The sequence below is a fragment of the Lipophrys pholis genome (genome assembly GCF_963383615.2).
Source record: "Lipophrys pholis genome assembly, chromosome: 6".
NCBI lineage: Eukaryota > Metazoa > Chordata > Actinopteri > Blenniiformes > Blenniidae > Lipophrys > Lipophrys pholis.
Genome location: NC_137629.1, coordinates 1,814,972 through 1,832,988, shown reverse-complemented (window position 1 = coordinate 1,832,988; position 18,017 = coordinate 1,814,972). Strand labels below are relative to the sequence as shown.

At 40.8% G+C, this 18,017-nt stretch overlaps 1 protein-coding gene across 1 annotated transcript in view; it reads left to right on the top strand.

Annotated features, from left to right (window-relative positions):
* Positions 1–5,681: 5,681 nt before the first annotated feature.
* ldb2a (LIM domain binding 2a) overlaps positions 5,682–18,017 on the top strand; it is a gene marked incomplete at its 5' end in the record, with an annotated part of 113,600 nt that continues 101,264 nt past the window's right edge. The window contains one exon of the mRNA XM_080465536.1: positions 5,682–5,813. Coding sequence (XP_080321662.1) covers positions 5,682–5,813 — 132 coding nt within the window. The remainder of the gene's footprint in view (positions 5,814–18,017) is intronic.

Here is an 18,017-nt window from a genome sequence, read left to right as displayed (position 1 = left end):
CTGGACAAGAGGACAAATGAATCTACACTTCTGTGCAAATGATTTAGTTAAATTGATGCAAAAGCAGAACTAAAGCTGTGTTCTTATTAAAACATGAGCAGTAGGACTCATTAGCAAGAAGTGAAGGTTAAATTCACATATCAGGTGTGATTCTCTGGAACGAAGCTTTAAAAAAGCTTTTTATTACACGTTGAACTGTCTTCAGTGCAAAAGATGGAAACAGAAAACCTGTTTTCTTCTTGACATTATGAACAAAATAAGCACGATAAGCTCATTGTGGGGGCGATTCTACTTTCTCTCACAATTAATTACAAAATGTATTAGGGAGTCAAAAACAGCATTTTATTTCATATTAACACGTAAGTTAGACTTATTAAATGCTGTTCAGACGTTTTTGATCTGTTCTAAATCTGCACCAGAGTTTATTTGAATCAGACTTTTTATTATTATTATTATTATTATTATTATTATTATTATTATTATTATTATTATTATTATTATTATTATTATTATTATTATTATTATTATTATTATTATTATTATTATTATTTCTGTCAAAGCTGGGCTGCAGCAACTAATATTGTAATAATTCTTGTAATAATGCCCATTAAAGTGAATTCTTCCAATACCAGATGAATTTTGGCCAATTTAAATGCAGTGATATACTAACTTGTCAATATTCTCATGAAACATTTCAACCAATTTTATTTTAAGCTGTTATTGTATCTAATTTGCATTAAAATGGATCATCTGGAAATGTGAAAACTGCTACCGATCGATAATATAAATGTTAAATAAGTCAGAATTATTTGAATAAATGCTTTCTTTGCAGTTTGCTCATCGATAATTGTTCTGATCGATGGTAATAATGATCATATTCGTTCACTGAGGTTACATACGTTGTTACTACTATTGTTTTCATTATTGACAAGTTATTATTATGTTATTGGTCTTTGTTCAGCCAAAATAAGGACTCTAATGCTGGATATTACACTTTATAATGCAGCGCCACCAGGAGACAGTGAGGAGTCACACACCCGTCCTGCAGCAGGACGACAGGCGGAGCTGAGAGGAAGCACCTCCAGCGGCGAGCAGAACAAGTCCTGCAGCAGATGGTTCGACGCCCACTGAGACCTGATCTGCACCTCAGGAAGTCGGTCTGGGACCACAAAGAGACCAAAGAGCGAATCCACAGAACAAAGTACCTGCAGAACACCTGCAGAATCTCTTTACACTCATCGCCTGCTGCGGTTCCTCTTAAGTCACGGAATGGCAGCAATTTTAACAGCAATCGTTACATTTAGGACCCAGAACTATTCCTGTGTCGTGAACGCATCACTATGAACGGATGGATGGATCAATGGATAGATGTCTGGATGGATGTATTGATTGATTATTAATGGAAAGGTGGATGAATCGATTGATGAATAAATAACTGGGTGGATAAATGCACAAATGGATGGATGGATGGATGGATGGATGGATGGATGGATGGATGGATGGATGGATGAATATATTTATTCTCCCACCAGAGCCATTGTTGCTCGTGTTTTATGTCTGGAATCTTCTCCCACAACCATCCAGATATTTATTAAATCAAAATGTAAAATGGTCCTGTAAAACACTCCACACACACACACACACACACACACACACACACACACACACACACACACACACACACACACACACACACACACACACACACACACACACACACACACACACACACACACACACACACACACACACACACACACGCTGGGTGACATTCTGTCCAGTAAACTGCAGCAGCACCTTCCTCTAATCACCAGTGTACCACTTAACCAGCATAACCAGCCTGACACTGAGACTCGTCATTAGCAGCATCGATCAGAGGCGGCTCGATCAATACCGCATTATAAAATCACACAACATATTAAATGGACTGTTTATCAGCTGCGTTGATGTTCAGCATCTGTCATCGTGAAGCTTCACACCTTTAATTATCAGTTTGGACACACGTAGATCTTCCCATAACGCTGGGGTCAGTGTGAAGTTCAGACCTTTATTTATATAACACATTAGGTTTTTTTTCCACACGGTCAAACAGTCCTGCAATAACGACTGTGACAGCTTCAATGAATAAATGGAAGAAAACCAATCAACTCAGTTGAAGTACCGTAGAGACGAAAATTGTAAATTAGAAATTAGAAGTAAGAATCACACTGAACAGTTGATTCATGAACTGCTGAGTTAAACTAAATAAATCAGTTAAATCAGTGGTGCCAAAATAACCTTTAACATTAAAGCGCTCATAATATGCAGAATCCACTTCCTAAAGGTTCTCCAGCAGTAGTACTCGTCCCCATACCTGGACTGACGTCCCAGAAGTGAAGACAGTCTGTCCTCTCTGTCCCTGGCTTGTTTCAGGGTTTAAAAAGTGTGTTGCTCCAAGCAGCCAATCAGGAATCAAACCCTATATAGTGTCATCGGGGGTTTAGCCAATCCCAATCAAGGTAGGCCCTCCCTTTGACTCCTCCCACAATTAGGCAGCTCTGCTCTGGCACATGGCACCACGAGAGGAAGTACTTCCTCCTCTCCCCAAGATGGGCATGTGTGGGCGGAGCCAGTCCAGCTCACACAGACACAGCAGATTCACAAAACCAAAACATTACTAAGAGAAAAATGACTCCAATCTCAACATAAAGACCATTTTAATGAAACCTTCTGGTGCAAAATCCAGTGAAATATCTAGAAAACTTCTATCACTGTTGCATTCTGGGAGTTTTAACGGACTTCCTCTGACAGAATCACGGAGATCTCAGCTCGGCTCTCAGTGTCGCTGCTCCGAAGAGCTTTGTTTAAAACATCAGTGTTTTTTTTTTTAAAAATTTGAAAATTTTCTTGGTTTGCAGGATTGGAGCCTTATGATTGACACCCCTGATTTAAAGGTTATTTCAAGACCTACTTTAAAAAAAGTCACTTTAAAAAGTCTCAAAAATATATAGAATTTTAATAATATGTCATAAAAATCTGTTGGAAAGTGTTAAACTGACAACAATAACACTTTGGTTGAAAATTAATTGTTAAAAAATAAAAGTCTAAATGGGCTAAAATTTTTATAATCCTCTATTTTCATCCAAATGTGCAAGAACGTGATTTTTATTAGATAAGTGATGTTTTCTGTTCTGTAATATTAAACAAGTATAATGGTTTATTTTAAACAAGAACGATCCAGAGTGGACTGTACTGTATATCTTGACCTGTGTGAGGTATATACATTTTAATATTCTTTGTGCTGATTAAGATGAGGTGATGTTTTAATCTGTTAAAACAGATATCAATAGATGAAGTCCTATCATCGCCGCTTTAAAGTGTGTTTGTTTCTTTTGGGTCTGAACACGTTTGATTTGTCACCTGGTTTTCTCACAGATTCAGACCTAAATGAGGGAACCTTCATACATTTTTGAGGAAAATAGCAAAAACTGTGAGAATCACATATCAGGAGAAAGTTTTGTGATTTTTCTGTCTTATGTCTTCATCACTTCCTCTGGTAGTAATCATAGTGTCTTTTAAAAAAAGGGGCGTATTTCAGGAGTTTTCTTGAGGTGAGAAATGAATACTGAGTGATTATATCAGCTCATAAATCAGAGAGGAAACTTCCTGCAGTAATCTGAGTACACATAAAACAGTGTTATCTGTCGCTCACAACACGGGTCCATGGTGCTCTGCAGGTCCAGAGAGCAACACTGTGAGCAAAGATGAGAAGCACACCAACTTCAATTTAATGAACATGTGCAATGTCGAACATGTTTGTATGGTGCCGATCATTATAAACTAAAATAATAAAAAAAGAATTGTGATACTTCTACAGTTATACAGTATTAGCCAAAGCCCACCTGGTCTTGCAGTACCAGTTTTGACCACAAGATGGTACATTGAATCACTGGACGGGGAGGTGGTGTGAGAGTTGTCATGACGATGACCGAAACATCTTTATTAAAATGATGTAAATGATGATGATGACTGATGCATCAAGCTAGAATTAAGACGTCGTGTCTGAACACTGCATGTGAGAGTTTATTTATATTCTAATTTCTACTTCGTTTACGCACATTCTGAACAAGAACGACGCTCTAGAGCGATTTCATGCATTTCGGGTAAATAGTTTTTGCAAAAAGTTGGTAAAATACATACATTCACATATATACATGCATCCCCACATACATACAAACCAATAAATAAATAAATACTCTCAGAAATACAGTAAACATCAACTTCTGCCCCAATTTTCATTGACGAAGGTAATTATGTCATATTCCAGTAGTACTCACAGAGAGCGCAGCATTTGTCAGAAATCAAGTAATAAATTTATCCCATTCAAAAGACTTTTGAAGCAATAAAAAGAAAAATGTGGTTAATTTCCAAAAATCAAAAGAAGGTTTTCAAAGTGTTCAGTGTTAACGGGTAACGGACTGGTTTGCATCTGGCTGTTGTGTTTGTTGACAAATGAAAGTGATTCTCTACATTATGAAACCATCTGAACAATGTGAGGATGCTTGGAATAAAGAAGCACGAGCATCAAGCTTCAGTCAGTGGTTGACAAACAATTTGCAGATTTTCAAAAACTAAAACCGTGTTGTGTTGAATCAATCAAAATGATTTTGCAGTGTTTTGTAGGGAGAGTATGTCTTTCCTGAAGTCAGGCTGAATACATGCTGGTGAATGACGACACAGAGGTTATTTGGTTCTTTATCTTAAAATGAGCTTTGTCCAAACATGTCAATACATTTTAATATTAATACAGATTTGAGACTCAAAGCTGAGAAGTAGGAATGTCCTGCTGATCAAATCATTCTATAGATGTGTAACTAATACTGTGAAGGTAATAAAGGCATTTCATTTGTTAAGAAGAAGCTGTTTTCTTTGTTGTTGTGTATCTCAGACAAGTTGGAGGTCAAACATCATGATGATCCTGAGCTGCAGCCTGTGGGGAGCATTTAGATTATATTAACATCACTGATCACAGACGAAGGAATTATAGCAGGTTTATCTCAAAATATAATTTTAGATATCTAGAATCAGACATATGTCGTGTGTAATTATCAGTATTTTACATTATTACATCGATATATGACCAAAAACTGTGTTTGTAATTAAGACTACACCTCTGTTCACGTTTTTAATTCAGTTGGATGAATTCAGTTTGTGTTCAGGTCCAGAGTAGGAACTGATTTCTGTTTACAGTCGGACAGTGGAAACTATTAAAAATCCCTGGATCGTGTGAGTCGATGGAAACGCTTCACTTTACGCAGGAAAACACACAAAGCAGGTGACACGCCGCGCGCACGCCGAGGTCTGACTTGAACTTTGCAAGAGTGCAAAACTGAGTGTTGGTCTTAAGGGAACAGGAAACGACCCCCCCCCCCCCCCCCCCCCCCCCCCCCTCCAATCCTGCGCCCCCCCTCCTCTCCTCTCCAGCACCGTTCCTCCCCCTCCTCTTCCTCCCCCTCCTCTTCCTCCTCCTCCTCCAGCTCCACGCTATAGCAGAGAACTAGGCAGGCCAACTTGCAGAGTGCAGCTCAGCCTCGACAGCGGCTGCTTCCACTTGGGGGTCTTCGTTGAGCATCGCACTCCCATGTGCGCTGCTTCGCCCGCTGGATGTTGAAAACGCGCCGCGCGCCTCGCCAGGAGCCACAATGTCCAACCCGACCCACGACCCGTTCTACTCCTCTCCCTTCGGACCCTTCTACCGGAGACACTCGCCCTACATGGTCCAGCCCGAGTATCGGATCTACGAGATGAACAAGCGGCTGCAGGCGCGCACAGAGGTGAGCCCGACCGGACGCGTCCGCCGCCGCCGCCGCCGCCGCCGCTGCGCCGCGCCGCGGTGCCGGTGCCGGTGCCGGTGCCTGTGCGGAGAGGTGGCGGTGCCGGGCGGGGGAGTCGCTGAGCGGCGGGGGTGAGGGAAGGTCCGGGAGGTCCGGTTCGGGGCGGGCGGGCTGCGGGCTGCGGGCTGCGGGGGGAGACGGATCCGTTCATCAGGACGGATGACGAGATGCCAAAGTACCAAACATTCCTGAGGTGAAAGTAAACAGGCTCCGTGCGCGTGCGTGCGTGCGCGCAACGAACCGACACATTGCACGTCTTGAACTTGGAAAACGTTTTGTGTGTGATGGAGGTGGAGCTCCTCACGTGGTCAATTAACCTGCTCCAGGTGAGGGCACACCTCAGGTACACGTTACTTTTAATATTCAAGTAGAGAAAATCATTTTGTCAAACTTCGCTGTGATTTTCTCCTGAAACTATTAATTTAAGATGTGACTCATTCATAAAAGAAACTTTCATTCTACTATAACTAATTATGACATTGAAAAAAGTCCAAAAAACCACTGACACTGATGCAAAGTAGCCTTTTCAATGCAGTTAATTAATTTACATACATTTACATATTTGTTTCTATATTTGCATATCGTGTTTCGTCCATGGAGGAGCTGAACTGGCTCCACTTAACAGAGAGTTTGAGTGTTTAAATCAAAACATGCTGAGATCCATGAGAGTTTGTCAATGAAAGTGGCCTGATTGTGAATTCATGACTACATGCGGTGAATTAATTTCTCTCCCACTGAACGTCCAGTGATCCGGTCTGAGTCGTATCTCCAGCATCTCTTTTCTCATCACAATGTGTAAATCTGCAGATAAAAAGTTCATCCAACATGTCAAGTTGTGCTCACAGAGGAACACAAACAAGCAGAATTCTATGAAAAAGCACATTTCTGCAGCTTAACCACTGACTTTCTGAACTCTGCAGCTCAGGGGTTTTATTTAGTATTGATTAACCTCTTAATATTTCTCCCCATTGACAGGAAAAATCTTTTTGTTTATCAAATGTCAGCAAATCGTAATTTTTTGGGTTCCTCCAGCCCTGTGACCTCTTGAAAATGTCTTGTTTTGATCTGACCTGCCGTCCAAAACAAAACCAAAAACTCAATTTCCCTTCATAGAGCATGGCGATAGAAAAGCAGTGTGCAGTTGATTTTCCAGCATGTTCACTAAGATTTATAGTTTGATTTATCAGTGACTAATTGATTTAATATTTTAAAACAACTTGGCTTTTTGATTTATTTCCCTTGAGGCTTTTAAAAGAAGAAAGTTCTGCTGAAACCTTTTGCAGTGAACTATTTTCTATAATTTTATTTTATTTTTTATTTTTCCAGTTATTTTGGAAATCTTTTCAAGCCGGACTCCAGCTGAGTTTCTGCAGCAGCAGCTTGCAGAATGATGCTGACTTTCCTAAAGAGGAAACTTGCAACTTCAAGCAGACCAAGGCAATGTTGCTGAGATGCAGCGGCCCGGTCTGATGCATTATTCATACGGAGTGGTCCGGGCCCCAGTGGACCTCGACTCCTGTACCACACATAGCCAGACGCCGAGTGCAATCACCGCGCGCACACACACACACACACACACACACACACACACACACACACACACACACACACACACACACACACACACACACACACACACACACACACACACACACACACACACACACAAATAATGTTAAATGTAACCCTCGCTGTATATCCAGTCCAGACAAACATGCCATTGGTATTTTGCAACACAAGAGTTTCCTGATCTGAACACAAGAAACACGTTACAGAGACACATAGCAATTTAATGTATTACCGTCATCTCCTCAGACTAAATGATTTAATTGCATAATAATATAATTAGTTTTTCGTTCCTGTTGGTGTTTGCTGCATCTTTTTCTCCTGCTTGGTGAGAGAGTTTCTCATGTCTCCTCTTCAGCAGTTATTGTTTGATTAAAATGCAGGTTGTGAATATAATGAAGAAGTTATAGCAGAGAAATTGAAGCTTTGAGTGTTGCGGGTTTGTTTGCGTCCAGATGTGCCATCCAGCTCAGTTCAAGCTTTTAACAAAATTCTATATAGTAATTATCCTCACGGATGCAAAACAGTGGCCGTGAAACCTGCATGATGTAAAGAATAATGATTGTCAGAGGAATCTGCCTTTTGTCGAGCTGCTTTCAGCATAATGTCTTTGTTTCTCTGGCTTCAGCTGAGACAGAGGAGGGGAAGCTGTTTACTTGCTCTAAAGCGAGGTCAGCTGCTGGTTCCTTAATGACGACGCTCGTCTGAAGGGTCATCCTGCTCTTTCTTTTATCGCCGCTGCCGCTCAGCTCCATCTCCTCCAACACAACTTTAAAAGTCGCTGCACACGTGGAAGCAGGAGCGTGTCGGTATCAGAGCCAGGTCAGGCTGCTGTTCTTACAAAACAGGAAGATTTCGATGTTTTCAGCCCAAAAAAAAAAGAAAACACAATCTGGATTCTATCTGAATGAAAATGTTCCTGTTTCTTCAATATTTCATCGTGGCTTTGCTGCTAACAGCTGCTGCAGATCCGTATCTGTTGGATTTTAATGGCTGAAGTTCTGCTAGTTAACTGAAGTTTCAAAGAATGATCTATTTTTTCCAACAGGTGTTTTCTGCTTCTGCAGATTCGGCTGCTGTGTTTGTTTAAGGAAATCTGAAAATAGTCATTGGCAGAAATTGATGTGTTGTTTTCACGACTTAGTGTGTTTTAATGACTTGTAGCTTTGGGGGGACTTCCTATAAACCCTCAGGGCTTCAATCCAGAGAGGAAACATTCCTGCAAGTAGTTTGCAGTAAAATATAGAACCGTTAAGACTTTTTGGGGGAAATTTTCAGATCTCTGTTGTTGTTGTTGTTGTTGTTGTTGTTGTTGTTGTTTCTGGTGCTGCTCTGACTGTTGCTGCAGTTTTGGGCTCAAAGAGACTCTGAGATGAGATTTGCTGGTTTATTATTGGTTGATAAAAGAACAAAATGACAACTAAAATCAACACCATGGTTATATGAGCCCGGTGGCTCAGTCTGAGGAGCATTCCACTTCCAGCTGAAGGGTTAGTGGTTCAATCCCCCCCCCCCCCCCCGTCTCGCCCTGTGGATAAACAGGGTGAAATGGATGTCATATGAGCATTTTTTCACAAATAAATGAATTGGTTTGATAAAAACGGCCTCCACAGGCAGAAAAATGTCCAGTATTTCCTGTTTTCTGTGAGGACTTGTTGGAGGTCAGCTGAATAAACTTCAATAACAGAACCTCAGATAGATTTATCCGGGATTAAGACCGTCGACACCACGTCGCTGTGTGACATAATGAAAATCTCTTGTGTTGAAGCAGCCGCCGGGAGCTTCAACAGCTGTAATCTGACAGTTTAAGATGCAGATATCGAGGTTGAAATCATGTTTGGGAGACATTTTCTGGACTTTGAGGAACAGTTGAGACGTGTGGAACAAGAGGAAGGTTCTGTGTCAGAAAGAAGCTGCCGGCGTTCAGAATAAAGACAAACTGCTTATCAAATTATATTTAAAAAAATTACTTGTAATGGCGAGTGTGTGACGTGACAGTACTGGACGTTCTGCTGTGTTTTGTTGATCCGGTCAAGCCTGCTCAGAATTAACAGTCAAGCAGAGATTCGTTCCAGGGACTGGCATCGTGGGGAAGAGAGGCTGCGAGCTCCTGAACCTCAGCCTCGGCTGGCAGGCGGCGGAGGCCAAAGTGACTCACTCCGGTTCTGGTTTGTGGCGTTCTGAAGCAGGTTCTTTAACGGCGGACTGACTAAGCCTCTGTGGCTGTGACACCTCTTCTCCAGAGGAGCCCAACTGAAGTTAGCAGAAATTCTTCCATTTGTCTTATTCATGAGGACGCTTTTGAATGTGCTTGGCTGGCGCTCGCTGTCGACTCGACTCGACGCCGAGGAGAGGAAGACTCACTGGATTCCTATAATTACACTGATAATCTGGTCTGTTGTGTGGACTGAGGTGGAGTTAGACAGTCAGCAGCCACATAATAAAGCTTTTTTTTCCTTAAGTTTATTCACACATCCTCACATTAAATCCAGGACTTGTTGTCACAATGAGTGAAAGGGACTAAACATTGACTGAGGTGTTGTTTATGTTGTTTATATTTGTGGAACTGATAAGATGATAATGCACAATGCTTCTGCATTGAAATTCTCTCAATGACACAATGTTGTATTTCTCCAATCTAACAGCACAGTTGATCATGTCCACTGAAAATCTGCTAGATTAGATTTTAATCTGTTGTTTCATTGACTTCCACACATGGTTGTTTTGGGTGTCCATCCAAAAATGATGGGTGTCCAAAATTTTTGGTCCTTAAGAGTAAAATATTTCCTTTTCTCATTTAATTTTGGAAGTGAAAAATTAGATAGATCATAGGTCCATTTAATTAAAACCACCTGTGTGGATTCTGCAGATAGAATTCCTCAGCATGGTGGAAAGGAAAATCCACCAAATTCCTCGTCTCGGCTTCAGAATGAGTCCGAGAATTACGAACCAATCAGAGGCCTCCTTTTAAAACGTAAAGCCCACATGGTATCAACTGGCCAATCACGTTGCTCGTTACTCGGCGTAATACAAACCGCAAGTCAGTTGTGCTTCGTCCAAACGAGCCGATAATTCGCTTTATTCCAGCTAAAAAAAGATGAATTTGGGAAAAATTAGGTTGTGACAAGTAGTGATGGACATTCTAAGATATTTCAGAAGCTTTGAGCAACACGTACGATATTTTCTTCATCCGTCTTTCCGAACATTGACCGTCCAAACGACGGCCGGACGGCTCGCTGCCTTAAACCATGTCTTCCACATAAAACAGGATGGGTCACTGGTGTTGGATTTCTGTAATTTGTAATAACATAAAAATGTGCAATGCATTATGATTTGCTTTGTGCACAGAAAAGTTACAGCATGTCGGAATTAAAACCTCATGCATCTCAACCAGACAATCATAATTTGCCCATTTCATGCAAATCACAATATGTGCAAACCTTCCTGGAGGAGTTGATTCATTTCCCAGCAATGATGTAGACCAACTGTGGGAAATTAATTCAGCCTAAAGCACAAAATAATGTCATTCAAAAAATGTTTTAACTGTCTGATGATATTTTAAATAACAGAAAACACATTTTAGAGAAATCCAGAAGGAAATTTAGCTATCGAGAGAAACGTTTAACCCAGAATTGTAAAATCTTTTTATTTTTCAAGCTTTGAAAAGTCAGAAAAAAAACTATTCTTGAATTTGTCTTGAAGATTGAGATTTTTATTGACGGTAGAGACACTGATGGGTGTCGTCTATTATTGTGTGTTTGGATCTTCTTGTCGCTCGCAGTGTGGAGAAACTTTGTTTGAGGTGTGAAACTAATGATCATTTCCATCGTTTATCAGTTAAGCTCAGACATTTTCAACTTTTTCAGTCGGAATTAGTTTTGCGCCACATTCAGTTTATAATCATGTAAAAAAACATGAAGCTGTTTTGTTGGACTTTGTTTTACTTAAAGCGGGACGCTGTGAAAAACGTTATGCCTCTGTTGTACAGTAGGGGGCAGTGCTGAGTCATTTTACCTGCAGTTGGTTTTAAAGTTTGATTGTTTTGATTTTAATGTTCAGGCGTGTTTTAACCATCAGATCACAGATTAAACAGATTATTAACGGTATGATGACAGAGCGACATTTTCAATCCGTCTTCAGGCTGTTTGATCGGTTAGTTAAATACCTGTTGTATTTATTGTGTATATTTAATGTGTATATTTAAATTCCAGTTCATCACAGCTACTTTTTGACCTGTTGAAGAATCAGGAAATGTTTTAAAATGGAAAGAACCATTTATTATGCTGAAGTTGAAAATGTTGCTTTGGCTTGGTGAGTCATGAACGGATTAATGATTGATTATCTAAACAATCACTTCATCTGGTCCTGAAGATCAGCAATTACAGGACTAATCTGCTCAGATTTACCAGTGATGACGGAGCCTGAATGAAATCTGGAACATTTGGCTTTGAATTATGTGGATCTTTGAGGCAAATGTGCATCGATTAATACTTCTTTTTTTTTTTTTTAACTCTTACATGTTTGAATCATATTGAATCAACATAAACGTGAAACTTCAAATAAAATTCTAAACCTAAACATTGATGCTCACTTCCACAGGTGAACATTGATTTCTTGAAACATTGAGTGGTTTGGCGATAACATGCGGTTTGTATATAATGAAGGAATTAGATTAAATTCAATTCAGATTAATTTGATGTTTTCTGTTTGATTTATTCATATTTCCCACATCAGACTCACCAACAACACAAAAAAAACTTGTATTTCTCGCCTTTGGCTTTGCCTTTATTATGCAGAGAAGCAGTTTTTTTTTATTGTTTCCTCTCACCAGCCACCTTTTCACCTGCCGTGCACTCAAGGAAATAAGGAGGACTAAACGCTCAGGACGCGAGGCAGCGCTCGCTGTTTGTCTGGGATCAGCGCTCACCTTTGAACTGATAACTGAGCTGCAGCTGAAACAGTCGTGCTCCTGTGATGACTCAGGGTCTGTTTCTCTCCCAACCTTATTACCGGCTCCATTCATACTTATTACCTGCCCCGGCTGTATTCCTGCTATCCCATTACCTTCATTTTACACAGTGTGAACCTGCTGTGACCTGGAAATCTAAACAGGCTCTGATGTGGATTTGATGCTCTGCATACGCTTGCGACCACATTGTTTCTGGGCCTCGCCGTGACGCCGGCGGCTCCCATGATTTGTGGGGGAATTTGACACTTAAGCGTATGCAAATGAGCGGGCGGATTAACATTCAGAGGAGGAGCCTGGCCGACCTCAGCTGCCGTAAAGCCATTAGCATAGAGGACATTAATATTCAGCGGCGGAGAGCCGGAGACTCAGTAAGTAAAAGTACAACACGGAGGCTAAACAAAAGCATCTTAATGGCGGCGCTATAATAATAATAATAGTAATAATAATACCCATCGGGATGGAGCCTCTCTGCTCCCGCGGCGGACGACGGGCCTAATGGCCGCCTCTTCCTCAGCAGATAGACGTCCAATCAGGAGCAGTGATTGGCACGCCATTCGTCAGATGTGTGTGTACGTCTCATAGTCATTATTCAAATGGAGCCACAGTCCTGACTCATTGGCTTTGCTGTGGAACCGGAGCAACTGGAGTGTTCATTATGGCCAAATCCCTTGTTCCTGTCAGGAGCAAAGTGGATCTGTTCCCGTCGCGCCGCGTGTCACATTGACATGAATAGGCTCATGATGTAGAGGTCAAGTTGGCGCCGAGCTGGAAGGTCCACCGAGGAGGATTAAAGAGGAGCCACCTCCACGTTTCTTCCTCAGGACTCTGATTAATCATCACTTCTCCTTTTATTTCATTTACTCCAGGAAATGCAAAGAAAACAGTGAAGATGCTCCTCCACACCAGAACAAACACTTTCCATTTATTATCGTCACATTGAGAAGTGTGAAAAAGAAAAAGAAAAAAAAATCAGGTTGTTCTCACCTAAAATAAAAAAAAAGTTGTGTCACTCATTCCTCACATCATTTTATATGGAATCTTTTGGATTTCTGTTAAAATCCAGCAGAATGTGTTCAACATTAAAATCAGTGGAATATTTCTCTTTGATATCCGAACTCAAGCTGAAAACTTTGTTTTGATAATTATTGAATGAAGGAAAAAGAAACGTGGAAAACGATGTTCCAGATCTATAACATGCAGGGGTTCTCTATTTGTGTGAAAATAACATGTTTAAAGTCAGAAATGCTTTTATTAGTACTTTTATCTTTCAACTTACATTTGGTAAGAAAATTAAAAAAAAAACCTTGGTGACATAATTTTCAGAATAAAGAGAACAATAATAACAACAATAATGCATTTTATTTCTAGGCGCCTTTCAGGACCTGTCGAGGTCACTGCGCTTAATGAAAATGTATAAATTAATGGAATAATCGAATAAAACGTACATTAAAAAACATCAGGGGTTTGCAGTAATACTCTGATTTAAAATGCTGAAATTCACATTCAAATTAATTTAATTTAGATCCCCCCCCCCCCCCCCCCCAAAAAAAAAAGAAAAAAACTTAAATAAAACATTTATTGGATTTTTTTCACTTTTATGTGGTTGCAGGTTTATTTTATAATGGAAATAAACATTAGCTGCAGCTGGATGATGAAAAGCAAAATGATATTTCAGATCTGAACTGGCTGGTATTGGCTGAAGTGTCTCAGCTCACATAGTGACTGCAACTTTAACATTTCAGCTTCTTTCTTTCTTTTAGAAAGTGAGCGTGTGAAGCTGGCAGAGCACCATCACGTTGGCCTTACCTGAACCATTACTGCTGGATTGCTCTCCCATTGGGGGGAAAACAGTCACTTTAAAGTGTCACAGGCGACTTCTGAAGGAAACGACAAAGGAAATATTAAAAACTTCTTCTGGTTTGTGGACAATTCCTCTCATGTAAATGCTCCTAAAAGAGAAAATGATGATTTCAATCTTGAAGTCGGATGAACGGTGCCACGTTACGGCAAACAGTTTCTAAAATGCAGAATTGATTTATTTACCTGGCGGGAATGAATAAACACGTGAAAGTGTAAGCCGTGAAACAGACGTCGGTTTCTGAGGAAACTCAAGAACAAAAAGTGATATTTTCCCGTGAAAAGCCTGAATCACATTAGCTTCACTAAAAGTGAGAATAAAGCAGCTAAGAGGGGAGAAACAGTAGAAAAACCTTGTTTGTGTTCATCATGCTGGCCTTTTCAGAGCTGCTCTTTGGTTCCACACGTTGAATAGAAACAAACAGACAAACAATCTGAGAGTCTTGAGCGTCTGTTTGCATCGGAGATTTTAATCTGGTGAATCCAACAGGAGAGACTGCGGCTCCAGAGACGTCACACACTGGACACCGAGGAGACAAAACACACTGAGCAACATTTCCCCATCCTTTTGGGAAAACAGACATAAAAAGCTTTTTATTGAATCAAAGAAGGATTTATTTTCTAACTACATGTTGACATTAACACTTTTCATTCTCTGTGGCTGAACGCTGGACGTCCTAAACTATCGTTAGAATCTGTCTCAAGATTCACTTCTTTTTTCTTATGAGTTATTTCTTCTCAGGCGCGTTAACACGACGAGTGAAAACACAAAACTTTCACAGCGTTTTGTTTGTTGCTGAAACCACTCGGCTCCTGATCGTGGTCACCGGGCTGGTACTAACTAGTACTTCTGCACACGCTCAGTAGAGACAAATCACAGCAAAGATTCCTCCGTGGTGTCATGACTCCCAGTTCATATTCTCCTGGACTGGGTAGTTTTATTTTGACAGTCACCGTAATAACAATCCAACTTGGTAGTTTTATTTTGACAGTCACCGTAATAACAATCCAACTTGGTAGTTTTATTTTGACAGTCACCGTAATAACAATCCAACTTGGTAGTTTTATTTTGACAGTCACCGTAATAACAATCCAACTTGGTAGTTTTATTTTGACAGTCACCGCAATAACAATCCAACTTGGTAGTTTTATTTTGACGGTCACTGTAATAACAATCCAACTCGGTAGTTTTATTTTGACAGTCACCGTAACAACAATCTAACTCGGTAGTTTTATTTTGACAGTCACCATAATAACAATCCAACTCGGTAGTTTTATTTTGACAGTCACCGCAATAACAATCCAACTTGGTACTTTTATTTTGACAGCCATCGCAATAACAATCCAATTTGGCAGTTTTATTTTGACAGTCACCATAATAACAATCCAACTTGGTAGTTTTATTTTGACGGTCACTGTAATAACAATCCAACTCGGTAGTTTTATTTTGACAGTCACCGTAACAACAATCTAACTCGGTAGTTTTATTTTGACAGTCACCATAATAACAATCCAACTCGTAGTTTTATTTTGACAGTCACCGCAATAACAATCCAACTTGGTACTTTTATTTTGACAGCCATCGCAATAACAATCCAATTTGGCAGTTTTATTTTGACAGTCACCATAATAACAATCCAACTTGGTGGTCTGTACACTAGAATGTCCACGTTCTCCTGGTGTTCATGTTTAGAGCTCATTGTTCTCTGATGTGTGTGTGTGTGTGTGTGTGTGTGTGTGTGTGTGTGTGTGTGTGTGTGCGTGCGTGCGTGCGTGCGTGCGTGCGTGCGTGCGTGCGTGCGTGCGTGCGTGCGCGTGTTAACTAAATGATTTTCTGTGTTTCTGCCGTTGCCATAGAAACAGACATTGTTTTCAAAACACTGCCATATGCAAACTCAAATGTAAAAACGAGGTGTTTTCCTTTGAAAGGGGGCCTCAGGCTGGTGTAGTGGTGAGCAGTGCTGCTCCACAGCAGGAAGTTCCCTGGTTTGAGTCTGCAGGTCTTTCTGTGGGGAGTTGATCTCCCAGTGCCTGACTGTGTTTTCTCATGATGCGCTGGTTGTGATCAGTCGGTGACTGAATGTGGCTGCAGACGCTGGATTGTTTCTCTGTTCCGGACCTGAATCAGAATTTAATGAAACTCTACAGACGTTTCCTCCTCAAGCATCCCCCTGCTGGTCTCCTGAAAAAACTACACCCCGAGTTCAATACGTTGACGTTATATTACAATTCATTAAATTCCTCCACATGATTTGTTTTTGCAGTCGATCTTATTTTTCAGTGACTGGAATTCACCTCAGTTTAGTAGTTTTGAAGTTACAGAAAAAAAATGTAAAAGTTATAAAACATTGTCACACAGTTTTGTCTCCATTTGTTGAATCAGGAACTTTGAACCCAACAGAGAAGAAGAAACGGCCTATTTAAGCTCCAACTTGTCAAAGAAATCCATTTTTCTTATTTCATTTGTAACCAGCCTGAAAACCGCTGATCTCAGATCAGACATTCAGAAGGTTTTCCTTCAGGTCAACGCAGCAGGGTCACATGTCATGCAAATTCAGAAATAATGACGTTTTTCACATTAAGAACAAATATATCACAGCCTTAATTACAGTATTTTATAGTCCTTTTGATTGTAGTTTAGCACATACTCATAACTTCTTATGATGCCATGGCGACAGTGTTTAATGACAGTATTCTGCTGCGCCTCTAAATAAATATAAACGCTGGTGGAGGACGTGAGTCCATCCAGCAGGAAGTCGGGACAATAGTTCCACCTTTTTCCGGCGCCGGTTCCTTCCAGGCTGTTGGTCAGATAACGGCGAGGACAGACGTGCCTGCGGTCAGACGGTGGGCGTCCTATTCCCTCCGCTCGGCCTGCAGGCCGTCCTGGAGCGCCGGGTCGCAGGCTGACCTGTCGGAGGGTCTGAGGTCACCGCAGGGTGGCTGCAGCCGCCGCTTCAACCTGGAAACGTCTCGAGATAATATTCTAATGTTGCTGGTAACTGTAACTGTAACTGTAACATTAGATCCTGGTAACTGCTTGACCACAGTAACGTGAGAATAATAAAATCATCACATCACTTGAACTGCATTTTGTTTAGTCTGTTGTCGTCAGAAAAGTTCTTTTTCCTGGAAATACGCTCAGTTATGGAGTCGTTCAGAGTTGATAGCTGCTCTGAGGTGCCGAGCACCATTAGAATCCATTAGAATCCATTAGAATCCATTAGAATCCATTAGAATCAGTACATGTGAAAATAAATGCTCAATATTTTGGGGAACTTGGTTTGCATTGTAAAGGGGATTTTTAGATTGAATCAAACGATTACAGTCTGTACTGAGAGTTGGTTAATATCTCTGCTAATATCGCTTCCTGGTTGTTTTCAAACCGCCTCAGAGCCGCGCTGTCGGGGGGAGTTTGTAAAAATACCCAGAATGCAACAGCTACAGGAGAAGTTTTCTGGACATTTCACAGTGTTTTCCTCCACTAGTGTTACTATTGCTGCACTTTACCAGAATATATTGAAATAGTGAATTTCATTGCTGAGCAGAAGCAGAACGTTGGAGGAGTTCAGCTTCGTTCCAGCAGATTCACTCTGAGCCGGTTTCTCTGTGTTTCGTCATTCTGCTGATCGTCCCACTCTGAATCTTGTTTCTCTCTCTCTCTCTCTCTCTCTCTCTCTCTCTGTCTCTCTCTCTGTCTCTCTCTCTGTCTCTCTCTCTCTGTCTCTCTCTCTCTCTCTCTCTCTCTCTCT